General features: G+C 40.3%; 1 protein-coding gene across 7 annotated transcripts in view; it reads left to right on the top strand.

Annotated features, from left to right (window-relative positions):
• The window catches only part of AOPEP (aminopeptidase O (putative)), a 304,550-nt gene that overhangs the window by 118,387 nt on the left and 161,959 nt on the right, over positions 1-24,204 (top strand). For 6 of the 7 annotated variants that reach the window (XM_072150843.1, XM_072150844.1, XM_072150841.1 and 3 more), the window contains 2 exons: positions 11,419-11,525; positions 22,198-22,300. In XM_072150843.1, the coding sequence (XP_072006944.1) occupies positions 11,419-11,525; positions 22,198-22,300 (210 nt within the window). The remainder of the gene's footprint in view (positions 1-11,418; positions 11,526-22,197; positions 22,301-24,204) is intronic. The other variant, XR_011855579.1, reaches the window with a different exon arrangement.

The raw sequence follows: 24,204 nt of genomic DNA, 5'->3' as shown, positions 1-24,204 counted from the left end.
CAAATCTGGCCTGTGTCACTATAAGTGGTTATAGCGTGGGAACGCTGTGAGATATCCAGGGGATTTTGAGATTGTTTTCTCGTGACACATTGTACTTCAAATTAGTTTAAAAATTTGGATGAAATCTTTTGCGTTTAGTTATGAAAAAAAACAAAATTTGGCAAAAATTTTGAAAAATTCTTTATTTTCAACGTTCTAAATTCTCTACTTTTGATTCAGAAAGTCATAGCACCCAAATAAATTCATAACTTACATTTCCCAAATGTCTGCTTTATGTTGGCATGGTTTTTTAAGATTCCACATATTTTACTAGAATGTTATGAGGCTCAGAATTTGGGTGCCATTTTTCACATTTTTTGTAAAATCACCAAAACCTGTATTTAGATGGACCTGCTCAACTTCTAATTGACACTGAGAGGCCTAAATAATAGCAAGACTCGTAAATTACCCCATTGTGGAAACTACACCCCTCAACATATGAAAAACCACTTTTAAGAAGTTTGTTAACCCTTTACGTGTTTTATAGGGGTTAAAACAAAATGGAGGTGGAGTCTGCAAATTGTAATATTTTTTCACAATACACCCATTTTGGGTGGAAAATTTTACATTTCTAATGGATAAAATGAAAAAAGGCTCCACAAAGTTTGATACGCAATTTCTCCCGAGTACACCGATACCCTACATGTGGTGGTAACCTGCTGTATGGGCGCACGGCCGGGCATAGAAGGGAAGGAGGCGCCATTCAAATCAGATTTGCTATGTCACATTGTACAGGCTATAATTTTTTTCTTTTTTTTATTGTGCACCTATAGGGGCTTATTTCTTTTGCCACATGAGATGCACTTTTCTAATACATAATTTTGGGGCATCTATAGCTAATTGGTGAGATTTAATTAACTCTTTGTTGGTGGAGGAAATGAAAATCATCAATTTTTAGGAAAATTTTTATGTGTTTTTTTTTTTTGGCCGTTAACCATACCATGAAAATAGTATATTATTTTTATTCTTTGGGTCGCCACGTTTATGAAAATACTTCATTTATATATATTTTTTTATTTTTTCCCATTTTTACTGTATAAAAAGTAATTTGGCAAAATTGTTGTTAATTTTAGCATCACCGTCTTTCATATGCATAACTTTTTTATTTTTCACCTCAAAAATCTGTTTAAGGGCTTATTTTTTGCAAGAATGATAGCTCTTTTTAGTGGTCTTATTTTAGATTGCGTAACTTTTTAAAATCACTTTTTTAGAGCATTTTTAAAGGGCATTAATAAAAAATCATCTTTAGCAGAGAGAGTTTTTTTAGGTTGTTTTTTACGGGGTTCACTTTGCGGATCTAATAACGATTCTGTTTTATTATACAGATTGTTACGGACGCAGGGATACCAAATATGTGGGGGTTTTGTGTATTTTATTCAATTGTACTGAATAAAAACTAATTTGGAGAAAATCTTATTCATTTTAGCATCACCATCTTTTTATATGCATAACTTTTTTATTTTTTGGCAGATAAATCTTGTTAGGGGCTTATTTTTTGCGAGAACAGTTGTTCTTTTTAGTGGGCTTATTTTGGAGTGCATAACATTTTTTAAATCACTTTTTAGAGCATTTTTTATAGGGTATTAATTAAAAATTATCTTTTTTCGGAATGTTTTTTGCGTTTTTTTCCTCCGGCGTTTACCGTGCGGGTCCAGTAACGATTCTGTTTTATTATGCAGATTGTTACGGATGCGGCAATACCAAATATGCGGGGGTTTTTTGTGTTTTTATGTTTTTTATACTTTATTAAGTGTATTTATGGGAAAGTGACATTTTAGGGGCTTATATTTTTATGTATTAATTTTTTATTTATTATAATGTGTAGTGTTAACTGTTTTTGCATATTTTTACTTATACATACTTGAACTTAAACCAGTGATGCTCTGATCACTGGTTTAAGTTCAATACACTGCTCTACAATACTATTTTATTGTAGAGCAGTGTAAACTGTCTGAGCAAGCTTGCGCATGCTCAGACAGTTTACAGCCAGACCCGGAAGGGGTCTGGCTGCCATGGAGACCGGGCAGCTCCGGGGCACATGCCAGTCCTCGGAGCTGCCCGGAAGAGGATCGGATCCCCCGGTAAGCGGCACGGGGGATCCGATCCACAGCGCTAACACCGTTACACGCCGCGGTCATGTTTGACCGCGGCGTGTAAGGGGTTAACACCCGCGATCGGAGCCGGCTCCGATCGCGGGTGTTAGCGCAGGCTGTCAGCTGTACTAGACAGCTGACAGCCGCTGCTTCTGGTACCGGCTCCGTTCGTGAGCCGGTGCCAGAAGCAGGACGTTATAGAACGTCCCCGTGCGCTAAGCATCTAGCCCCGGGGACGTACTATAACGTCCAGGTGCGCCTAGGGGTTAATTAAAAAAAAAAAAAATACACCGTCTCTTTTATCTAGCTTTGAAAAAAAATAAAATGCTTGAAAAAGGTGTCCAACACTGAAACGTCGCTACCCGTTTCAATAAAAATCTTGGAGTGCTGCCTGCCTTTTCCATTCTTTGAAAAAAAAAAAGCTTTTTCTCAACCACGTTAGTTAACACCTGCTAATAACCCCCAGCCTTCTACTTCTACAATGCCGGTAACACCCATGCCTCCTACTCCGCAACCTATGATCGAAGAGGAAGGAGAAATTTCTGATGTGGAAACAGAGGATAGTTCCATAAAGCCCTTCTGTACTCCAGAGGATGCAGATTCTTTACGTAAATCCCAACCATGGGGTTGGAGGAAGTAAAAGACACTTTGTCCATCTAAGACCAGATCTTTCAGGACCTGTGTGAGAGGAAGATGAGTTTGAAGCATTAATTAAAAAGGAGTAGAAAGATCCTAAAAATGTACGGGGGCTGGGTACCTCCGCTATTCCTTCCCATTAGTGAGTCAGTTGAGGGGAGAAGGCGGGTTCTTTGAATCAACTCGCTGCCAACCTATAGCGAGAATTTCTAAGAAAACGTCTCTTCCTTTTGAGGATCAAAGACTACTCAAGGATCCTATGGATAAAAAAGCCGACTGGGAGAATTCAATGGCCATGTTACGACCCAGCATAGTGGCTGCATACAGTATACGGCACATACATTAGGGGTCTGACTTGGACAACTTGAACATGTCTGGTACACCAACAGAAGAAATCCTGGCATCAGTGCCAATCTTGTGGCAAGCAACAAATTTTTTTTGCAGCGGATTTGATAAAGACTGCCGTCAGATCAGCAGCTTTAGCAAATGCAGCAAGAAGGACAATTAAGCTAAAGCTATATAGTGACGATGCGGGATCCAAGAACAAGCTATGTGCTCTTCCCTGTGTAGGAGACCATTTGTTTGTGAAGAGATCAGATGACATTCTGGAGAAGGCATCTGACAAAAAGAAAGGCTTCCTGATGGAACCCAGTTATATATAACATCGCCAGTCTTTCTGAGGACAAAGAAGGGCGTATGGGGGTTTCAGAAGAAGAGGAGGACCAGACAGAGATCAAGCGGCGCACAGACCAGTGACGCCAGGCTTCCGTGGGGGGAAGGCTATGGTGGTTTTACCCTGCCTGGGCCAGTCTATCACCTTCCCCATGGTTAAGGACGTTGATAGAGGGTGGCTATCAGATCGAGTTGGAAAGACGAGTTGGAAAGATTGTAAAAGACAGACTAAATCGGGCAATGTTGGAGTCAGAAATATTGTCCTTGGTGGAAAAAGAAGTCTTGGTACCTGTCCCATCCAACCAAAAAGGAAAAGGGTACTACTACTCTGTTTTTATGCTCAAATTGCTCATACTTTACTTTACTTTACTTTATCAAAAGTAAAGGAATTTCAAGATGGTGACAATACGATCTACAGTGCAGTCTCTGGAGAACGACCACTTCATGTTAATCTTGGACCCGAGCGATACTTATTTTTAAATCCCGATCCACTGGCACTCCCAAAGGTATCTGAGAGTGGCCCTTTACATAAAAGGGGTACTTAACCATTTTCAATTTCAAGCATTACCGTTTGGTATTTCCTCTGCCCTAAGATATTTACAAAGGTTGTGGCTGTAGTAGTTCCTGCCACTACAGAGGAGCTACTCCAAGAACATTTGAGCGAAATGGCAACTACTCTTTCAGGATTAGATTGTTCCCAGTTTATTAGCCAATCTAAATTGGTTCCTTCCCAGGAAAAAAGTGTTTTTGAGAATCCTACAGGATACCAAAAGCATGATGTCCTTTCTACCATAAGAAAAAATGGTTTCTTTCTCTATCAAATTTCTACTTTTCTTCACAGGCATTCTACAGAGAGGTGATGAAAATCCTGGGGTCTTTCACAGCAATCATTCGAACAGTAAAGTGGGAACAATCGCATACCTGCGATTTACAGGATTTTCTATCATCCAACTGGGACAGATGCGAAAACTCTCAAGGAGGTGGCGGTTCCACACAAAATCAATGTCTCCCTCTGCTGGTGGAAAATCCGGAAAATTGTTACGACAGGAGTAGCTTGGAGGCCATCCTCTTTGGTGACCCTCACCACAGATGCCAGCAGGTATGGCTGGGGGGCTCATTTGGAAGACAAAGTAGAGCAGGGTTTTTGAGACTCTTCATGACTCTTCTAGTTTTTCAAGCAATGTTAAAATTCTCCAATTGCATTAAAAAGATGTGAGAATCTTATCCAACAACGGCAAAAATCAATCAGTAAAAGTGCTATTATTATTCTCTCTGGAGAGAACAAATACCTTATGTGGTACAGATGCTCCATTTTGGCCAAAGATGTTGTAGTTCCCGCTGCTCCTGGGGATGGCCAAAGGGAACTTCCACATCATCAGGACCTCCTAGTCCATGGGCCTGTGGTACATCCGACAGTTCAGAACCTCCACATAAATGTTGAACGGGACTACCTAAAGACTAAAGGCTTGTCGGACAGGGTAATATCTACTTTGTTGATGAGTAGAAAGACTGTAACATCAGTGTAAGACCGAGTTTGGAGAGTTTTCTTGAGTTTCTCCTAGGACTGTTGGGATCAATCATCTGCAAAATGGACTAAACAAGGGGCTTAGAGTATCTACCCTTAAGGTATCGGTGGCAGCCCTTTCAATGCATTTTATGATTTCAGGGTAGCAGTCTCTTTTGGTAAAAAGGCTCCTAAAAGGAGCCTCTAGGTTACACCCCCCCCCCTAGTGCTCCCTCGGTTTCTCCTTGGAATCTTAACCTGGTATTGTCTGTTTTGGCAGGTCCTCCTTTTGAGCCTCTCCAATAGTCTTCTCTTCAGAACCTCTCCCTTAAATTGGTCTTTCTATTGGCTATTACTACAGCCCGCAGGGTGGGCCTTTTCATTTTAACCCCCATATTTTAGAGTACTAGAAGACTGTATTGTATTAAAACATCAGCCCTTTTTTTTACCCAAGGTGGTCTTGGCCTTCTATTGGCAACAGGAAATCCATCCCTTCTTTTTGTCCTAATCCTGCTTCTCAAAAAAAGAGAGAATTTAATTCCCTGGATGTATGTAGGTGTATCCTCCATTACATGCAGAAAACTAGTGATTTTAGAACCACTGACTATCTTGTCCAATTCCATGGATAGAATAAGGGAAAAGCGGCTAGAAAGGTGACAATAGCTTCATGGATCAGAACTGCCATTGCTTACTGTTACCAAATCAGATATTTACCAGTACCCTGGGGCTCATTGCTTATTCCACTCGGGCAGTTTCCACCTCCTGGGCTGAAGGTGCTTCAGCTTCGTTAGATCAAATAGGCTAAACCTTCTACCTTTTGCTGCCATTATAAACTGGACATTTCCTCTGCTCACAACCTATCCTTCGGTAGGAAGGTGTTGTCTGTGGTTGTCCCCCCTAGGGATATTTCTCCTCTGGTGCCGCTGTGGAGGCTAAGGGGAAAAATGAAATTTACATTTTACCAGTAATTGGATTTCCCTTTTAGCCTTCACAGTGGCACAGGTATTTCCGTCCTTATGTTTTTCTTATGTTATGGATATATAATGTTTTCTGTTACTTCCAACTGAAAGTAAGTTGGTTTATTGTGTATGTGCAAATATGTGTATAATATATAAATTTTATCTAATATATAAAATTTTAAACTCCAATAATAATTTATGGAATTTTTTTCTTATTTCTCCTGAAATCTGCAAATAAAAGATGAAATGAAATCCTCAAAGATATTATAACTTGTCTGTAAAAAACAATAACTTTTCAATAGGAAAATAGAAAGGTTATGGTTCTCAGAATGTACTGATCCTAAAGTAAATATCCCTGTAGCCTTGAAGGTCCAAACTAGGCTAGGTACTTTGTCAAAACTATAGCCAAACTGAATGTTTATCCATTCAATTAAAAAAAAAAAAAAAAGATCTGTTAGAAAAATTGGATACAAAGTTGTCCCACTAAAAAGATGGAAAACTAAAAATGTTATGGGGCAGGAGGAAAGAACATTAAAAAAACATTCTACTTTTGTTTTTGTACCAACCATAGAAAAATATACACATGAAAGTGTTGCCATTTTTAAGTGTAGCTCATCTAGCAAAGAATAAACATTGTTCAAAAAATTCAAAGCCAAAGTAAAAATAAAGCATGACTTTGCAAGTAGCAGAAGTGCTAGATTTCATGTTATTTTGTTAACTGAAAAGTATCATACATAGTCGAAAATAAGCCGACCCGAGTATAAGCGCCCCCCCCCCCTAATTTTACCGCCAAAAACTGGGAAAACCTATTGACTCGAGTATAAGCTGAGGGTAGGAAATGCATTGGTCAAAGCCCCCCCCAGCATATAGCCAGCAAGCCCCCAGTAGTATATGGCCATCCAGCTCCCAGTAGTATACGGCCATCCAGCTCCCAGTAGTATACAGCCAGCCTGCCCACAGCCGGCCAGCCCCCTGGAGTATGCTGCCGGCCAGCCCCCTGGAGTATGCTGCCGGCCAGCCCCCTGGAGTATGCTGCCGGCCAGCCCCCTGGAGTATGCTGCCGGCCAGCCCCCTGGAGTATGCTGCCGGCCAGCCCCCTGGAGTATGCTGCCGGCCAGCCCCCTGGAGTATGCTGCCGGCCAGCCCCCTGGAGTATGCTGCCGGCCAGCCCCCTGGAGTATGCTGCCGGCCAGCCCCCTGGAGTATGCAGCCGGCCCGCCCCCTGGAGTATGCAGCCGGCCCGCCCCCTGGAGTATGCAGCCAGCCCGCCCCCTGGAGTATGCAGCCAGCCCGCCCCCTGGAGTATGCAGCCAGCCCGCCCCCTGGAGTATGCAGCCAGCCCGCCCCCTGGAGTATGCAGCCAGCCCGCCCCCTGGAGTATGCAGCCAGCCCGCCCCCTGGAGTATGCAGCCAGCCCGCCCCCTGGAGGATGCAGACAGCCCGCCCCCTGGAGTATACAGCCAGCATGCCCCCAGGAGTATACAGCCAGCATGCCCCCAGTAGTATACAGCCATCTCCCTCCTTGTAGTATATAGCCAGCCCCCAGTAGTATAAGGTCCACCCATCCCCATGTAGTATACAGCCAGCCTCTCCCCATGTAGTATACAGCCAGCCACACCCCCGTAATATCCCGCCAGCCCCAATGTAGTATACAGCCAGCCTGCCCCCTGTAGTATACAGCCAAACTGCCTCCTGTAGTATGCAGCCAGCCTGCCCCCTGTAGTATGCAGCCAGCCTGCCCCCTGTAGTATGCAGCCAGCTCCCTCCTTGTAGTATATAGCCAGCCCCCAGTAGTATAAAGTCCACCCAGCCCCATGTAGTATTCAGCCAGCCCCCAGTAGTATACAGCCAGCATGCCCCCAGTAGTATACAGCCATCTCCCTCCTTGTAGTATATAGCCAGCCCCCAGTAGTATACAGCCAGCCTCTCCCCATGTAGTCCACAGCCAGCTCCCTATATTATAAAGCCCGCCCAGCCACCCTGTAGTATACAGCCAGCCACCTCCACTGTAATATCCAGCCAGCCCCAATGTAGTATACAGCCAGCCTGCCCCTGTAGTATACAGCCATCCTGCCTCCTGTAGTATACAGCCATCCTGCCTCCTGTAGTATACAGACATCCTGCCCCCTGTAGTATACAGCCAAACTGCCTCCTGTAGTATACAGCCATCCTGCCTCCTGTAGTATACAGCCATCCTGCCCCCTGTGGTATACAGCCAAACTGCCCCCTGTAGTATACAGCCAGACTGCTCCCTGTAGTATACAGCCAGACTGCTCCCTGTAGTATACAGCCAGACTGCCCCCTGTAGTATACAGCCAGACTGCCCCCTGTAGTATACAGCCAGACTGCCCCCTGTAGTATACAGCCAGACTGCCCCCTGTAGTATACAGCCAGACTGCCCTCTGTAGTATACAGCCAGACTGCCCTCTGTGTAGTATACAGCCAGACTGCCCTCTGTGTAGTATACAGTCAGACTGCCCCCTGTAGTATACAGTCAGACTGCCCCCTGTAGTAGACAGACAGACTGCCCCCTGTAGTAGACAGCCAGACTGCCCCCTGTAGTAGACAGCCATCTCACTCCTTGCGGTATACAGCCAGCCCCCAGTAGTATACAGCCAGCCCACCCAGCACTTTTTTTTTATTTACTTGTGTATAAGCCGAGGTGAGGTTTTTCAGCACATTTTTTGTCCTGAAAAACTTGGCTTATACACGAGTATATACGGTACTGAATGTTACTAGGCATATGCTATTTACAAATGGACGCAGGCTTTCATGGCTTTAGGAATTATTTTCTGCCCAAATCTACAGAACTGTGATTACCCTTTAAATGCTGTGTGCCAAGTAGGAAGTGGTACAAGGTAAAGCACATCTGCTTGTTGTCCTGATCTTCAAACACACATGTAATCTCAGAACTCTTCACAACCCTCCTAACCCATGTTTAGCAGTAACATGGAAACACTCCATTCTTTCTCCCTCTTAAATAACAAATTGTTTCCTTTATACACTGCCACGGTGTTCTGTTCTATAAATACAAGATGTCTATTGTATTTTGTCTCTGGTTTAAATTGAAATGGCAGGAAACGCAGATTTCAGTGATTATATTTGAACAAAGAGGCAAATTTCATCATTCATTTTACAGGAAATTAAAAAAAAGATTATTTTATAGATTTCAAAATGTGTAACTATAAATGTCCTTTTATCATATGATCAACTAGAAGAAAGCATGTCCAATTACATCAATCGGTCTATAGTTAATTATGATCTTTTTAATTTGGGTAGGGATACTCCAGATTTTCTTCACCTATTTGTCCAGCTTTCCCTCGGGGGACATGCCACATATTTTTGTAGTTTTAAATTAACCACATAGTTTAAAAATATAAGTGTAATAATTATTAAATATTAATTCAATTACTAATGAACCTTGGAGTACATCTACTACGTGGATGAAGGATTGTAAACCAAGCTTATTGACATACAGGTGTGTAACCCCTCAGGCAGGATCTGCTCTTCTTTAAGCTTCTTATGCCCTTGTTTTTAAGAAAAAAGGCCTCAAATATTATGCAAATGAACCTAAAGGGCTCTAGGCTCCATTAGTACCTATGGTGCCAGGAGCCCCTCAGGCTCCTTCGCATAATTTTAAAAGCCTATTCTTGTAAAAACAAGGGAAGAAAAGGCTAAAAGAAGACTGGATCCTGCAAGGGGGGCACACACCAGTATGTCAGTGTGCTTGGTTTACAGTCCTTGATCCTGGTGGTTGATGTCGTTTAACTAGTGTTTTAGGTAATTGCATTAATGACATGTTACATGGGAATGACCAGGGCTGCTGTTGGATATATAATAGACAAATGTTGCAAATAAGAACTCCTGTTTTTTATCAATGCCTTTTCCACTGCTAAAGGGAACTCTCCACGGTTTTCTGGATGTATTCGTACTGCGGTTTGTGGGAAGTCACTTCCCTCTGTGCGGTACTATGAAGTCCATATGTGGGAAGGGGTTACTGAGAGGTGGAGAAAAAGTTATTTTAACTTGTGGCACTGGGCAATTTATGGGTCAAATAACCCACCACAATCAATGGGATCAGATCACTTGATTATGTGTCTGAAGTGTGGGGAGAACCTTCCAAATTTATGGCATGAATCTGTGCCTGTTCAAGTATCCAGCAATTCTGACACTATCAAAGATTATTTTAACAGGCATTGGGAGGTAGACTTCTCTAATCATCCACAGGAATGCCTATTCCACTTTTTCAGCAGATCAGAAGATGATAATAGTAATATTTATTTATAAAGCATTGTCATATTCTGTAGTGCTTTACAAATTATAGGGATACAGAGTACATATGGAGCAATAGGAGTGAGGTAACTGCTCACAAAAGCTTACAGAACTACAAAGATGAGGTATAAGTGCTCGTATATGGTCCAGCCATTTTTATAAGGGAACAGAATAAAATAATTTAATATATAAAAATGCTGCTGCTTGAAGCAGCCATCAGCTCCCATCTTATAGACAAAGTACAAAGCCAACCTACAGAGAAGCTTGGGGCTCGGTATTTATCTGACAGAAAGGAGGAGGACACAGGATCGGTTAGTAAAGAGAGTTGACATTTCATGCAGTTAGCGATTGTGATAGTTTGAAACTTTGAAGGTGGAAGGAAAACCTCCTCAGAGATTACAATTCCCAAATTCAATCTTATTGGTTGTAAACAATGCATCCTTCGGGCCGGAACCGGAAGTGACGTCTCGCCACGTGTGCCCGATAAAAGAACACTGAGCTTCAGTAATTAGCATGTCAGGTGAGCACAACGACTCATATTGGTTCTTCCGGCTGGCTGCTGTTTACCGACATCACTAAAGTGCATGGTGCCGCCCCCCTCATTGTCCACCAGGTGGCACCGCCCAAGGCAACATTCTCAACTTGCCTCATGGGTGGTGCTCCCCTGCCTTCTACTCGGTGTTGTTGTCAGGATGATACTAGAGGTAGACTGGGGGGGGGGGGGGTCTAAAAATGTAACATGTTGGGCATGCTATATTCTTGGGGTGCATGGAGGATATGGTGGGGGGTGGATGGGGACAGTGCAATCACTGGCAGGGGTCTTATGTATTTCTCTTTAGTCCATTGTCAAACCGGGCATTAGTGGCAGTATTGCGTGTTTTCATACATTCTAGTGCATTTTGGGATTGACACTATCCTATTCATTGGTAGTGCGAAAAAAACATGACTTGTTTTCCTGTTGTTCTCAATGGTGGAGAGGGATTCATAATTATTTTCACCCTATATATTTACCAGATCAGTGTGATAGCATCCTTTATTTTCATTCTGTCTCATCCCTAATTGTTTGTTTGTTTGCTTTTTCTAATGACAAAATAACAGAAAACATTGTTACAAGGTTCATGTATATGTACTTTGGATAAAAACAAATCTTAAAATGTTGGTTGAAAAAAAATGACAATTTACATATTGTAACATCAAAAGTCCATAGTTTTACTTTTAATGAATGTCTTGTCTCACCAAACAGTTTTCTAAGGAAGAATCCAAAGAACATCAAGATCTTAAAGCTCTTTTGCGATGGCGTCGTCTTAATGATGAAATCAGCAATTCTCAAGAGGAGCTGCAAATACTAAGGTAAAAGCATGTACTAGTTTTTATACTTTATTCTTGGGTGTGATCTCAAAAATATTAACAACCCTTCAGCGGCTGCTTGAGTTTACACAGGTGCTTTGGCAACAGAATCGCCACAGCTCCCCCTTATTTTTTGTTGCTTGTGGTTTTTAGTAAAAACATCAGACACACATATATATAATATATATGTGTATATGTATATATTTATATATGTATGTGTATATATATATACAGTATATATAAACCTATAATATTAAACAAAAAGCACAAAAAATCTGATTATGAGGGATAGACATTAGAAATTAGACATAAAGAAATTTGTATTTAAACCCTTGTAGAGACATTGCCACCTTTATTAAAAACAATATCATAACTTTCTCATTTTTGCATTAGCATAGACATTTTAAAAAAAAAAACTGGATTAAAACAGATCAAAGTTACCACAAAAATTGATACCAATAAAAATTAAAACTCCTACAAAAAACAGACAACAGAAATGTATTTGGTATTTCCGTATTCTGAAGGAATTGCATAACATTTTTGGGTTCATTTCATCTTTAAATTAGAGAAAATTACATTTTTGGTTAAAACGGTCATTTACATTTTGTGGTTCCCAGCAGGGCCATGGAGTCTGAGTCAGTGACCATTTTGGGTTATTTAACAGGTAGATAAAATAAGTCACCTGAGGTGGTTCCCATTACTGATTTGTAAAAAAGGAACGGTGTAGGCTATATTTTGTTTAAAATGTAACTTTTAATATAAAAGGTGTAGGCTGTGTGTTTGAGTGATCAAAACGTAACTTTTAAGTACTACAAATTAACCATGAATGGGGGATGGATTGATTATAAAACATGTAACACCATATACCTTCCTGGGCTTTGTTACTTTATTTAATCACATAACCCAGAGAGATTGTTTCATAAGAGGAATGGGAGAAAGTTTGAGTGGGTTGCCCAGTATTGAACTTGGAACATAATAATGCTTACATAGTGTTGTGCATGCACCTTCTAGGCCCCTCCTACATTTTTTTCTGTGTGACAGAGTAGAGGCAGAACAATCATTAGTATAACACATAATGTTATTCAAATTAAAATTTATGAGAAGATTTTCTGTATATTTACTCTTTGGGAGTTATTTTAAAGCAAGTTGGGTTGTGGCATAGCCTCTTTAAGAGTTTCAAACATGCTGAGGAAGGGATAGCTGCAATGTAATCATGCTGCTTCCTGACTTTGGGCTTCTAGGGTCCCGCAATCACTTAGTTAGGGTTATCCAATGGCCCAATGTATCTTCATAAGTGATTTCTCTATATATCACTACATTTTTTTTTATAAAGCCTGTTATTAATACAATAAAATGTAATCAATAAATATAAATCAATAAAGCATTTATAGTAATTGGCATAAAAGAAGACTTGTGCAACGCAACATATACAACCTATCTACACACGGTGCATATTTTGTAAATTTGATGCGCGGCACAATGTACAGTTTAGCAGCAACTGACATCATAGTTTGTGCGGTGGCTGTGTGCACGGACCTGATGCTGGCATGCATGAAGTAAGAAGAGGACCTTTATTTTTTTTATATACCCTAGTATTAGCCTAGTGGAGAATTTTCAGCACAAAAATTGTGCTGAAAAACTTGGCTTACATTTCAGTATATTAGGTACCTTTGGCTGTCCACATTTTAAAAGGAGTTACTTTGAGGGTGTTTCTAATGTTTTGGGCCCTAAGACATGTGTTATAGCATTATGGGGCCAAAATTACCGCAATAGGAGAAAAGGCCTCCAAAATCCATAATGTGCTCCAGTCATTTCATGTCTTGTGCTAAGCCAAGATAGCATATTAAATTATACAAATACCATTGTTTTACACAGCACAAGGGTAGGGTTTCCAAAACAATTTGTCTCGGAATCTTTTTTTTTTTTTTTCACTTAAAATGAAAATTTTCACCTTTTTTCCTTCAATATATATAAAAAATTGTATGCATCATCTAATTGGATAAAAGTATGGTCTCATATGTCTTGAAATATATGTATGTTGAGTTACAAATGTAATAGTTATTTGCAGTTAAATAGGTTCGTTGCTAAACCTGAAAAAATGGCCTGTAAGGAAGCAGGGTAATCTCTCCGGTAATGAAGTGGTTACATTTGTCTTGCACTTCATAAATCTAGTGTTAGTGGACAAAAGTGAAAATTGGAGTAGTTTGGAAAATATAAATTTTTGTTCAAACTGGTAGTTGACACAGTTGGGAAATATTTGTATGTCAGAAAACAATTCTGACTACAATCATCACAGTTTCCAATTTGAGACAAGGTACCCAAAAGGACAGGGCCTCGCTTTCACCCTCATACCCAAAATCTGAATTCAGAAAGTGGGTGAAAGAAAGGTAATGCATGTCCAAAACACATGGATTCCTTCCAAAATACCGCCTTCCTCTTTGTTCTGTTCAGTAACCACTAACATACCCTGTCAGAGACACACAGGCCAGGAAAACATGCCTGCAGGCTAGTTTCCCCTCTCAGGTTACTCACTCTTTGGATTAGCAAAGAAGAAAATACATATTGTTCTGTAAACCGCACCCTGCCCTCTCTGTCTTCTGTCTCTATTCTGCTGTGAGACAGGGGGCTGAAAAACAAGTGTAGCATATAAAAGTGAGCAGCATTAAGCCATAATGCCATCTTTAGCATACAATAATTAATAGGACCGGCCAGTGTCTCACTGGTATGTTAGCTACTGTTCATTTGCAGAGACTTGATAGTTGAGAGGCACAAAGGGAAAAGGCTTATCACTTGCTAACATACACCAGTGACTAATAGCTTTCTATTGTCTTTAATATAAGGGCAAAAGATTAGCAATCACATCACCAAAACATGTCAACTATCTAGACAAAGATTTCCTTGTTTTCCTTTTTTGTAAGAATCTAAAAATGAAATAGGTGATTAACCCATTGTGAGTCTAAAGACCTGTAATAAGCCAATGTATGCTGGTTTTATATGTTTGCAAGCTCTACATCACCTCCCCTCCCCCACACCTCTGTGTTTTTTATTATTCTGTCATGATAACTGGTAATTTTCACAAGAAGTTATTGGGGGATTTCTCCAAGAAAATCCTGGGAGTGGTTGACGACAGGAAGTCTGCCAACAATAAATTCTGCAGTGCCTGAGGCTCAAGCTGTTTGCTAGACTTGTATTTTACAGCTCTTGATTTCCTGATAATGCTGTGAAGAAATACAAGCTCACATAAGACAAAGCTGACATAGTTGTGGCATTTCAAGAAAAAAACAATAGTGTACTGATGGTTTTTATAGCTGTGTGATCTTTGCTGTAAAAATAGAATGCAGTAGATATGTTTTACTGCCAGATTATTTCACACAGGGATATCTGAGGTCAATGTAATAAGTATCATATAAAGAGCACCATAATGTTATTAAATATATTTAAAAATAAAAAGAATAGGTAAACGTTACAGGCTTTGATTTGACAAAATCTCAGCTTTGCAAAAGGTCTTCTTGAGAGAAAAAAATAACACATAGATTCTTGCTGGAACCCTCCAGTTCCTGTTTGGTTGTAATACATGTGCCTTCAAATGGGAAATTAAGCATTAAATTGTTCCCTTTTAACAGAAATCTATCATTTGATTGCATGCATTATGAGGCAAACATACCTTGAGAATGCTGTAGCTACACTGATGCAGGCACATATCTTGTTTAATCCCTGAGTTGAGTGGTTTTGCTGAACAAAACAATTGACATTCAGAACCATGGAAAAGCTGGATTGCATGCTTCTTGCAGTACATAAACACATTACACAAGCTGTATGCACTGTTCCAAACAGTGAGCTGGATCACTCATACATAGAAGATGGGGGATGGTGGATATATTGATTACTTCTGCTTGTCAGTGATAACATCATTCTCCTGAGCAATGTAAGAGGAGAATCACTGAGACAGCCACAGGAGAAACAAACTCATTATCCTGAATTTTATAATTGTTTTTTCAGCAAAACCACTCTGCTCAGGGATTAAACAAGAAATGATTCTACATCAGTGTAGCTACAGCTGTCACGGTTACACCCGCAATCCTTGGCATGGATCACGGGTGCATCCGTGTTGCCCCTTCTCCCCCGGTCTGTACTTGCCTCTCCTGGCTCCTGATGCGACTCGGTCCCCATCGAGGCCGCACGCGGGCTTCCCCGCTTGGCCATGCACTCCACTGCGCCGACTCGTCATGATTTAAAGGGCCAGCGTCAGGTCCTGGACTCCTGTGGCGCTCCTGCCATCCCGAGATCCTGCTTTCCCGAGGCCCCTACCTTGGCTGCCATCGCTGGGAGCCACCCGTGGAGCGACATCGTGGCACCCGCTGCAGAAAAATCATTCCGCTCTGCGGCGTGCTCTGGCGAAGACCAGTGGCCCCTTAGACTCTGGTCCCGGGTTGCAGCTAGTACCATCATCCCCCGTTGTGGTCCAGGGAGTCCACAGACTCTAGCCCCAAGAGACTCTTCCACGCCCCCGTGTGTGACAACAGCATTCTCAAGGTATGTTAGGGTCATAATACATGAAATCAAATGGTAGATTTCTTTTTAAATGCATAGGTTATGTTTGTAATACAGGACAGGTCCTGTTGAGTAAGAAATACTCTTTGTTACCTTTAAATAAGACATAATGGTAGGGAAGCCTTTTAGAGCATCTATGTGCAAAACAGAAGAAAATATTGCACTAAAGCGGCTAACCCATTTAAATTGTTTACAGTGTCTCTGTTAGAAAACAGATTACAGACATGTAAGATATTTGAAACATATCTTACCCTGGCCCACCTTCAATTCATTTTAACACTTCACACAGAAAGCCTACAAATGTATTAAGATTCAATGTATCCCTTCTTCTCCTCCACAAGAACTCTTTTAAATGTGTCTTCCCTGCTGCTTTGTGCTATGATGGCTTACACTTCTCTTGTTCCTCTAGACCTGAGCATGCACTTTCAAGGTCATTACTTCTGTATCCCCTCTTTCTTCCTGTGGCTGTAATATACCATCATCCTAGCTCACCCTATCAGTTCCCTGACCTCTTGGTTTCCTTTATTTTCTATCCTGTGAGATTCCATCTAACATCATGGGAGACTTGTATACCTATTAACACTCCCATCTTCCCTCCTGTCTCTCAGCTCTTATCACTAACAACCTCTCTAGGTCTTTTACAAATCTGATTATCCCACTCATAATGAGGGTAACATCCTCTACTTGGTTTTCACCCAACTTTCTTCAAAATCTAATTTTACTAATTATTCCTTCCCACTTCCAGACTATAACCTTTTTTCTTTTACTGACAATAATTCTTAACCTTTTCAGAATACATCAACCCATCATATATATCAGAATGCACGTGCTACTCACCAACTTCACTGTTACCCATCTCCTCCTTCACCATTATTACTATATTGTTAGAGGTGCCTTAGAGATGGCTGGCACCAGACTCTATCCAAAATTTTTAATACATATGCAGGCAACATTGGCACATGGACCAAACCGTTTCCTTCAGCAATGTTCCAGGAGTGCAGAATGTCTGTGGAGAAAATTGTGCACATCTGCAGACTTTAATTCAAATTCATGCTCTAAACCTAACTTCCTCCTTGACCCCCCACAATCTGTTTTCCGGACTATGCACTCCACTTAAACTGCTCTTTCTAAGGTCTTTATTTCCTCACAAAATCCAAAGGTGACTTTTCTCTCCTCATTCTTCTAGATCTTTCTGCAGCATTTGATACTGTAGACCGCCTGCTCTTATCTCAGGATGCTTCACTCGATTGGACTGAAGGACATTGTGCCCTCTAGGTTTTCTTCCTATCTCTCTGACTGCACTTTTAGTGTCTCCTTCTCTGGATCTCTCTCATCTCCTCAGGGCTGAGTCCTATGTCCTCTACTCTTTCTCCTCTATACTGCCTTCATTGGACATAAGCAGATTGGGTTTTCAATACCATCTTTATGCTGATAAGAACCAACTTTAAACCTTTATCTTCCTGAATAGTAATATTTCAAAGACTGAACTTCTCTTTCCACCACATAATAGTCACCCTAATCAACCTGCACTGCCTCATACTATCAGGCTTATACCTATTGAAGTTTCAAACGTGCCCTAAAAACCCATCTTTTTAGGCAGGGCTATCAGATTCCCTAATTGCATACTATATAACTTTCTTTTCTCTCAACCTCCACTGATTTATTCTCCTGTCTATGTATTCCCTTATCACTTGGTACCATTAAACAGTTTTTTCTGCATACACTTGCACCCTGGTTTCTAAACATATTGATAGCAGCTGATGACTGGTTCATTCAGCATTGTTTATTTATTTAATTATTTTATCCCTTAACCCCTTACCGACATGTGACGTATTAGTACGTCACATGCCGGGTCCCGGTGCATGGAGAGGGCTTGCGGGCGGGGCCCTCTCCATAGCCGGTAAGACTTTGCTGCATATTTTCCTGCTGACCACTGTCGGTAAAGCTGCCGGCGGCTTCAAAAAGATGGGGGTGCGTGGGCACCACCATCTTTCCGAGGATAGTCGCTACCTGTGACGTCATCGGGGAGCGGCGATCCGTCGCCATGGTAACGCCTGGTCTCACGAAGACCCGAAGCTACTTCAGCTTAACCCATGCATTACAGCATCAGCACATTGTAATGTATGAGGAGTAAAATCCCCATATGCTGCCATAATGTAGAATGGCAGTATATGATAGGATTGTACCGACACCCTAGGGTTAAATTACCCTAAGGAGTCTGAAAAATAGTAAAAATAAAAATTTTAAAAAAATCACCTCCCTTTCCCTAGAACTGATATTAATATAAATAAACAGTAAAAATCATAAACACATAACCCTGACTTCCCGCCAGGATGCCTCAGTCAATTCCTCCGCCCCCTGAGACACGATAAAACCCTAACTTTCACCAGACTCCTAAACGACACGGGCCTCCTACCTATTGAGGAAATCCTAGAAGCGGACACTTGTACAACTAGAGTGAGATGGGAATACTCGCAACTGAAACATTTCTATAACTCCAACAAGGGTAACCTGAATCTACACAGGCCACTGACCCCGTTTGAGCTATTATGCACATCAAAATCTCCCATCCCACACGCTATATCTGCAATTTATGATTTGCTGCTAAATAAATGGGCGCTATCTGATCTATCATATGTTAAGACTTGGGAGCTCGAACTAGGCAAAACACTATCAGAAGATGATTGGTCTAAAGCTTTTGAGCTTTGTCACCGGCTTTCCCTATCAGGTAAAGCTTAGGAAGCAAACTTTAAAATACTGTCGCGCTGGTATTGGACTCCTGCGAAACTGAATAAAGCATATCCCTCGTGCTCCGATGAGTGTTGGCGTTGTAAACAGGCTCCAGGAACCATGACCCATATTTGGTGGGGATGTCCCTTGTTAAGGCCACATTGGTCTAGGGTTATTAGACTGATAGCGAAGCTAACAGGTACCAAATTAAACGACGAACCCTCTACTCTCCTGTTAAACATCCTCCCGATCTCCACTGCGAAAGCCAAAAAGTTGCTAGTGGGTTTCGTGTTAATAGCTGCCAGGGCACTGATACCATGCCTATGGAAATCCACTAGGGTCCCGACTAGCTCTGACCTCCTCTCAGAGATTTCGTGCTTAAATAGGATGTCACAGCTGACACTCATCACACAACCGAACAACAAATTAAAACCTGGTGGCCATGGCTTGACTTTAGAACTTCCCAGGAATTTCTTTCCTTCACATAATTTAACGGATAAAGATTTTATCTCTCACTGTTTTTATCCCCCCTTCTTCCCTATTCCTTCCCTCCCTCCCTCCTTAGTGATGGGGTTTCCCCTCCCCAACAACACAAGGGGACTATAGATCTAAAAGCAATTATTAGACATTTAACAATCTCTATAGTGAGATGATATTTTATATTTTATATACAGATGTCATATTCTTGGTAAGGCTACATCAAATATGTTAAACTGATATTTACCTGTACAAATTGTTAACTATTTCCATACTAAACATTGTATGACTTGACCAATTACATCAATGTCAGACCTGGGCACCTGCGCCTGCGTGCGCCAGGGGCTCTCGTATTTTCCTTTTTTCTGTACAATTTCTGTGTCTTACAATCTCGATTCTTGTTGTACCACACACCTTGTTCAATAAAAGAATGATACAAAAATCATAAACACATTAGGTATCGCCACGTCCGAAAATCCCCGATCTATCAAAATATGATAAGGTTCACCGTCACACAGCTCTGTACATGGAAAAATAAAAAAGTTAGATATTTTTGAATGTGGGGAGTGAAAAATTAAACCGCAAAAACGAAAAACGATTTGTGCAGTGCTTGTATCTTTCCCTTTAATGTTTCCCCTTAGTACACCATTATGGTTAACTGATAAAAATAACTGGCACATTTGATAGTATGCATTTAAGTATCTTAATTTCCTGTGGAAAATAATCTACTCATTCCCTTTCTATACACTTTGTCCCCATTCAGAGTCCACTTTAGTTTTATATTGAGGTATACTGACAGATACCTACAATTGTTGGTCCTTTCTAAAAACCTTTACATCAATCTAAAGCAACTCACCTTGCCATTCAGTATGACAAGCATTTCCATTATTTTGCCTGCTTGGAGGAGATCATTTTATAGGTAAGATTTAACTTAAAGGAAGGAAATTCTAGAAAGGACATTTCATACGCTAGCTCAGTGGACTAATAATTTAATGGGGTAAAATCTGGTGACCATACTGAGAATAATTTTGACATTTCAAAAACCCATACTATAAATGCCTCCTGGGGGAATTTGCTGAGGACTCAACAGTGAGAAATCATGTTGGGCCAGTCAGACATGAAGTTGGGAAGATCAGTGACCAATGTTATTGCTTCCATTGTGCCAATTATGCTGTTGTGAGTACTTTTGACTAAAAGTGACACAATAATACGAAACACTAGCAGCAGTTGGTAGCATTGGCCTTGCACTCAATCTAGACAACCATTATTTTTTTAAACCTACAGGAACTGGGAAGACATTGGTTTGTCCATATAATACTTAGTCCACCAGAACTGAAGTCAGCCTTTACATTGACTCTGCAGTGGTTAAGAAACAGAGTGTGAACTAGGTGTATCATATATATAATTCCCACATCTACAATTTATGCTTTACTTTTACAATATGTTTTTGAATGTGTCTTACTTAACTATATCTTCCTATAAAACAAACTTTTAAAAGATTGTTTTCTAATCTATTTTCCCTTATCAGCCTTGTAGAGTTGGGATGAAAAGAACGTTTCATTCTGACAGGCTTTGTATTGTGAGCTTTTAAATCAATACTTGGAAATGTAATGGGAAACCTGTACCCTGTCTCATGATTGAGGATTCATTTATTTAATCTCAAATGTGTCTTCTACTAAGGGCTACCTGTACACGATCATTTGTTCTCTCTTCCCCCAAACTATGTATCTCTTGTCCATTTCTGCGATCAATGTGTTTTCATTGTATTGTAAGTTTGAGTGTTAAATCCTCATCATCGGTTTATGGGTATCTGGTAAATGATTGTGTTACCTAGCAAATTGGTGTCATCTGAATTTTTTTTTTTTTGTTCAATATTTTATCCAACACCACTATTTGGTCTATTGCTGTTAAAGAAATCAAGTAGCACTTTAGTGTGCCAGATATAAAAAATATCTCACTCATTTTTAAGGTGCTATGGAATATTTTGGTGCCATTTAAATGAAATAGCAATATTGTCAATGTTAAGTTGAATTTAATTTAGGATGGTTCTGTTCTGTATGTACAGCCATATTTACTCAACTGTATGAACATATATAGGAATGTATCCATATTAAATAGACACTTTTGTGCGTGACTTTTAACTGACTGACAGAAGGCACCTCCCGCTGGTTCCTTCTCTTCCTAGATAGTGCGCATATATATGGCAGCATACTGTGCACAAACGTGTGCAGCACTTATGCAACCCGTATTTTATACGTTCCCATAGACTTCTACGGTGCACATGGTACTGAAATGCATGGGAAAATAGGACATGTTCTATATTCTTTGACTTCTTGCTCACTGTGCAGTACAGTACGTTGCACAATACTTACATAAAAATGGATGCTTGTATTGCCCATTGTAATGAATGGGACTATATAGCATCCAAGAACAAATCCAGCACTTTCACGGGAGATGCAGATAAAATCAATGATTCTTTATTTCCAAGCTTTAAAATCCATAATACAGCAAAGTGAAAATACAGCAAAGTGAAAACGGCACACATCAGACCTACATCTCCCGTGAAAGTGCTGGATTTGTTCTTGGATGCTATACTTGCTGCTCCGTTGAAGGCTTACACGGTGGTCCGTGCACCGGGAGGATTGCTGACTCGAAGTATACCTCGAGGGTGAACTGGCGTTTTTTCAATTTTTTGAATGGGACTATATGTTACATGTAAATACATCTGTTTTCATACGTTTGTGTTTATAAGGGCCTAAAGTTGCATACATTTCTTTACTTATACTTATCTTTGCTTTGTTACTAAAAAATTACTTTAAAAAAGAAAGGGTATTTCTTATAACACATTTTGTTAAAGATAGTATTTGACAATGGTTTTTGAATATTTTTACATTGTTGACATCTGGCACACTGTTAGGCCACAGGGAGAATCTACTGGAGATGTCAGCGACTCAGGCGCTTCCATGGTGCGACATGGCTTAAATGCAGACAAAACATTCATGCAAGTGCATTACTTAAAGGTTAGTTCATATTTTATTGTTTTTTATACATTTTATACATAAAGTATACTGTAAAGTATTTTGTCATCACCTCAACATATATGAGCTTGTTGGAAGTTCTGTTGAAAAAATATGGATCTTCCAATATGTTCAGTTGAAGCTGATGTCTGTGGGACTTTGACTGTTTAGCCAAAAGAACTTTGTGATAATGGGACACATTTACTTACCCATCCCGTTGATGTCGCCGATCCGGAATGTCCGACGAGGATTGTGCGTCCAATTTCCTGCATGTGTCGCTTCCCCACTGAGGTCCGCTGGAGTTCACCTTCTTGTTACCGGTGCATGTAAGTGTCGATTTGTGTCACATGCAAGCCGGCGTCGATGTTCGCTATCATTTTACATGGGGAATGAGTTTTCCAGGGACTGTTGAATGACACATTTAGTTTTTGGAAGTGTTGTGTACAGCAACATTAAAAAGTTGGAGAGCATATCCATATGTTATATAATTATCTTTTGATGTTATGCTAAGTTTATAAGACTATGATTGAGTTCTAAGGGTCCTTGCAAAAGTATTTGGCTCCCTTGAACTTTTCGACCTTTTGCCACATTTTAGGGTTCAAACATAAAGATATAAAATGTTAATTTTTTTGGTGAAAAATCAACAAGTGGGGCACAATTGTGAAGTGGAACGAAATTTATTAGATGTTTTATACTTTTGTAAAAAAAAAAAAAAAAAACTGAAAAGTGGGGCGTGCAAAATTATTTGGCTCCCTTAATTTAATACTTTGTAGCGCTACCTTTTTCTGCAATAACAGCTGCAGGTCACTTGAGGTATGTCTCTATCAGTTTTGCACATCGAGAGACTGAAATTTTTGCCCATTCTTCCTTCGAAAACAGCTTAAGCTTAGTGAGGTTGGATGGAGAGCATTTGTGAACAGCAGTTTTCAGCTCTTTACACAGATTCTCAATTGAATTCAGGTCTGGACTTTGACTTGGCCATTCTAACACCTGGATATGTTAGTTTGTGAACTATTTCGTTGAAGATTTTGCTTTATGTTTGGGATCATTGTCTTGTTGGGAGATTAATCTATGCCCAACTGGTTTTCCTGTATTTGGCTCCATCCATCTTCCCATCAATTTTAACCATCTTCCCTGTCCCTGCTGAAGAAGAACAGGCCCAAACCATGATTCTGCCACCACCATGTTTGATAGTCGGGATGGCGTGTTCAAGATTAGCTGTGTTGGTTGTATGCTAAACATATCATTTGGCATTGTGGCCAAAAAGTTTGATTTTGGTTTCATCTGACCAGAGCACCTTCTTCCACATGTTTGGTGTGTTTCCCAGGTGACTTCTGCCTAACTTTAAACAAGACTTTAACCGGTTAAGGACCGGGCCCTTTCCTGTTTTTTCATGTCCATTTTTCACTCCCCACCTTCAAAAATCTATAATTTTTTTATTTTTACACGTAAAGAGCTGTGTGACGGCTTTTTTTCTGCGTAACAAATTACACTTCATAATGATGGTATTAAATATTCCATGCCATGTACTCGGAAGCGGGAAAAAAATTCCAAATGCAATGAAAATGGTGAAAAAAACGCATTTGCGCCATTTTCTTGTGGGCTTGGATATTACGTCTTTCACTGAGCGCCCCAAATGACATGTCTACTTTATTCTTTGGGTCGGTACGATTAAGGGGATACCAAATTTGTATAGGTTTTATGTTTTCATACATTTACAAAAATTAAAACCTCCTGTACAAAAATAATTTTTTTGATTTTTCCAACTTCTGGCGCTAATAACTTTTTTATACTTTGGTGTACGGAGCTGTGGGTGGTGTCATTTTTTGCGAAATTTGATAATATTTTCAATGATATCATTTTTAGGACTGTATGACCTTTTGATCACTTTTTATAGATTTTTTTAG

The sequence above is a fragment of the Engystomops pustulosus genome, chromosome 1 (genome assembly GCF_040894005.1).
Source record: "Engystomops pustulosus chromosome 1, aEngPut4.maternal, whole genome shotgun sequence".
NCBI lineage: Eukaryota > Metazoa > Chordata > Amphibia > Anura > Leptodactylidae > Engystomops > Engystomops pustulosus.
This window is presented reverse-complemented; position numbering and strand designations above follow the sequence as displayed.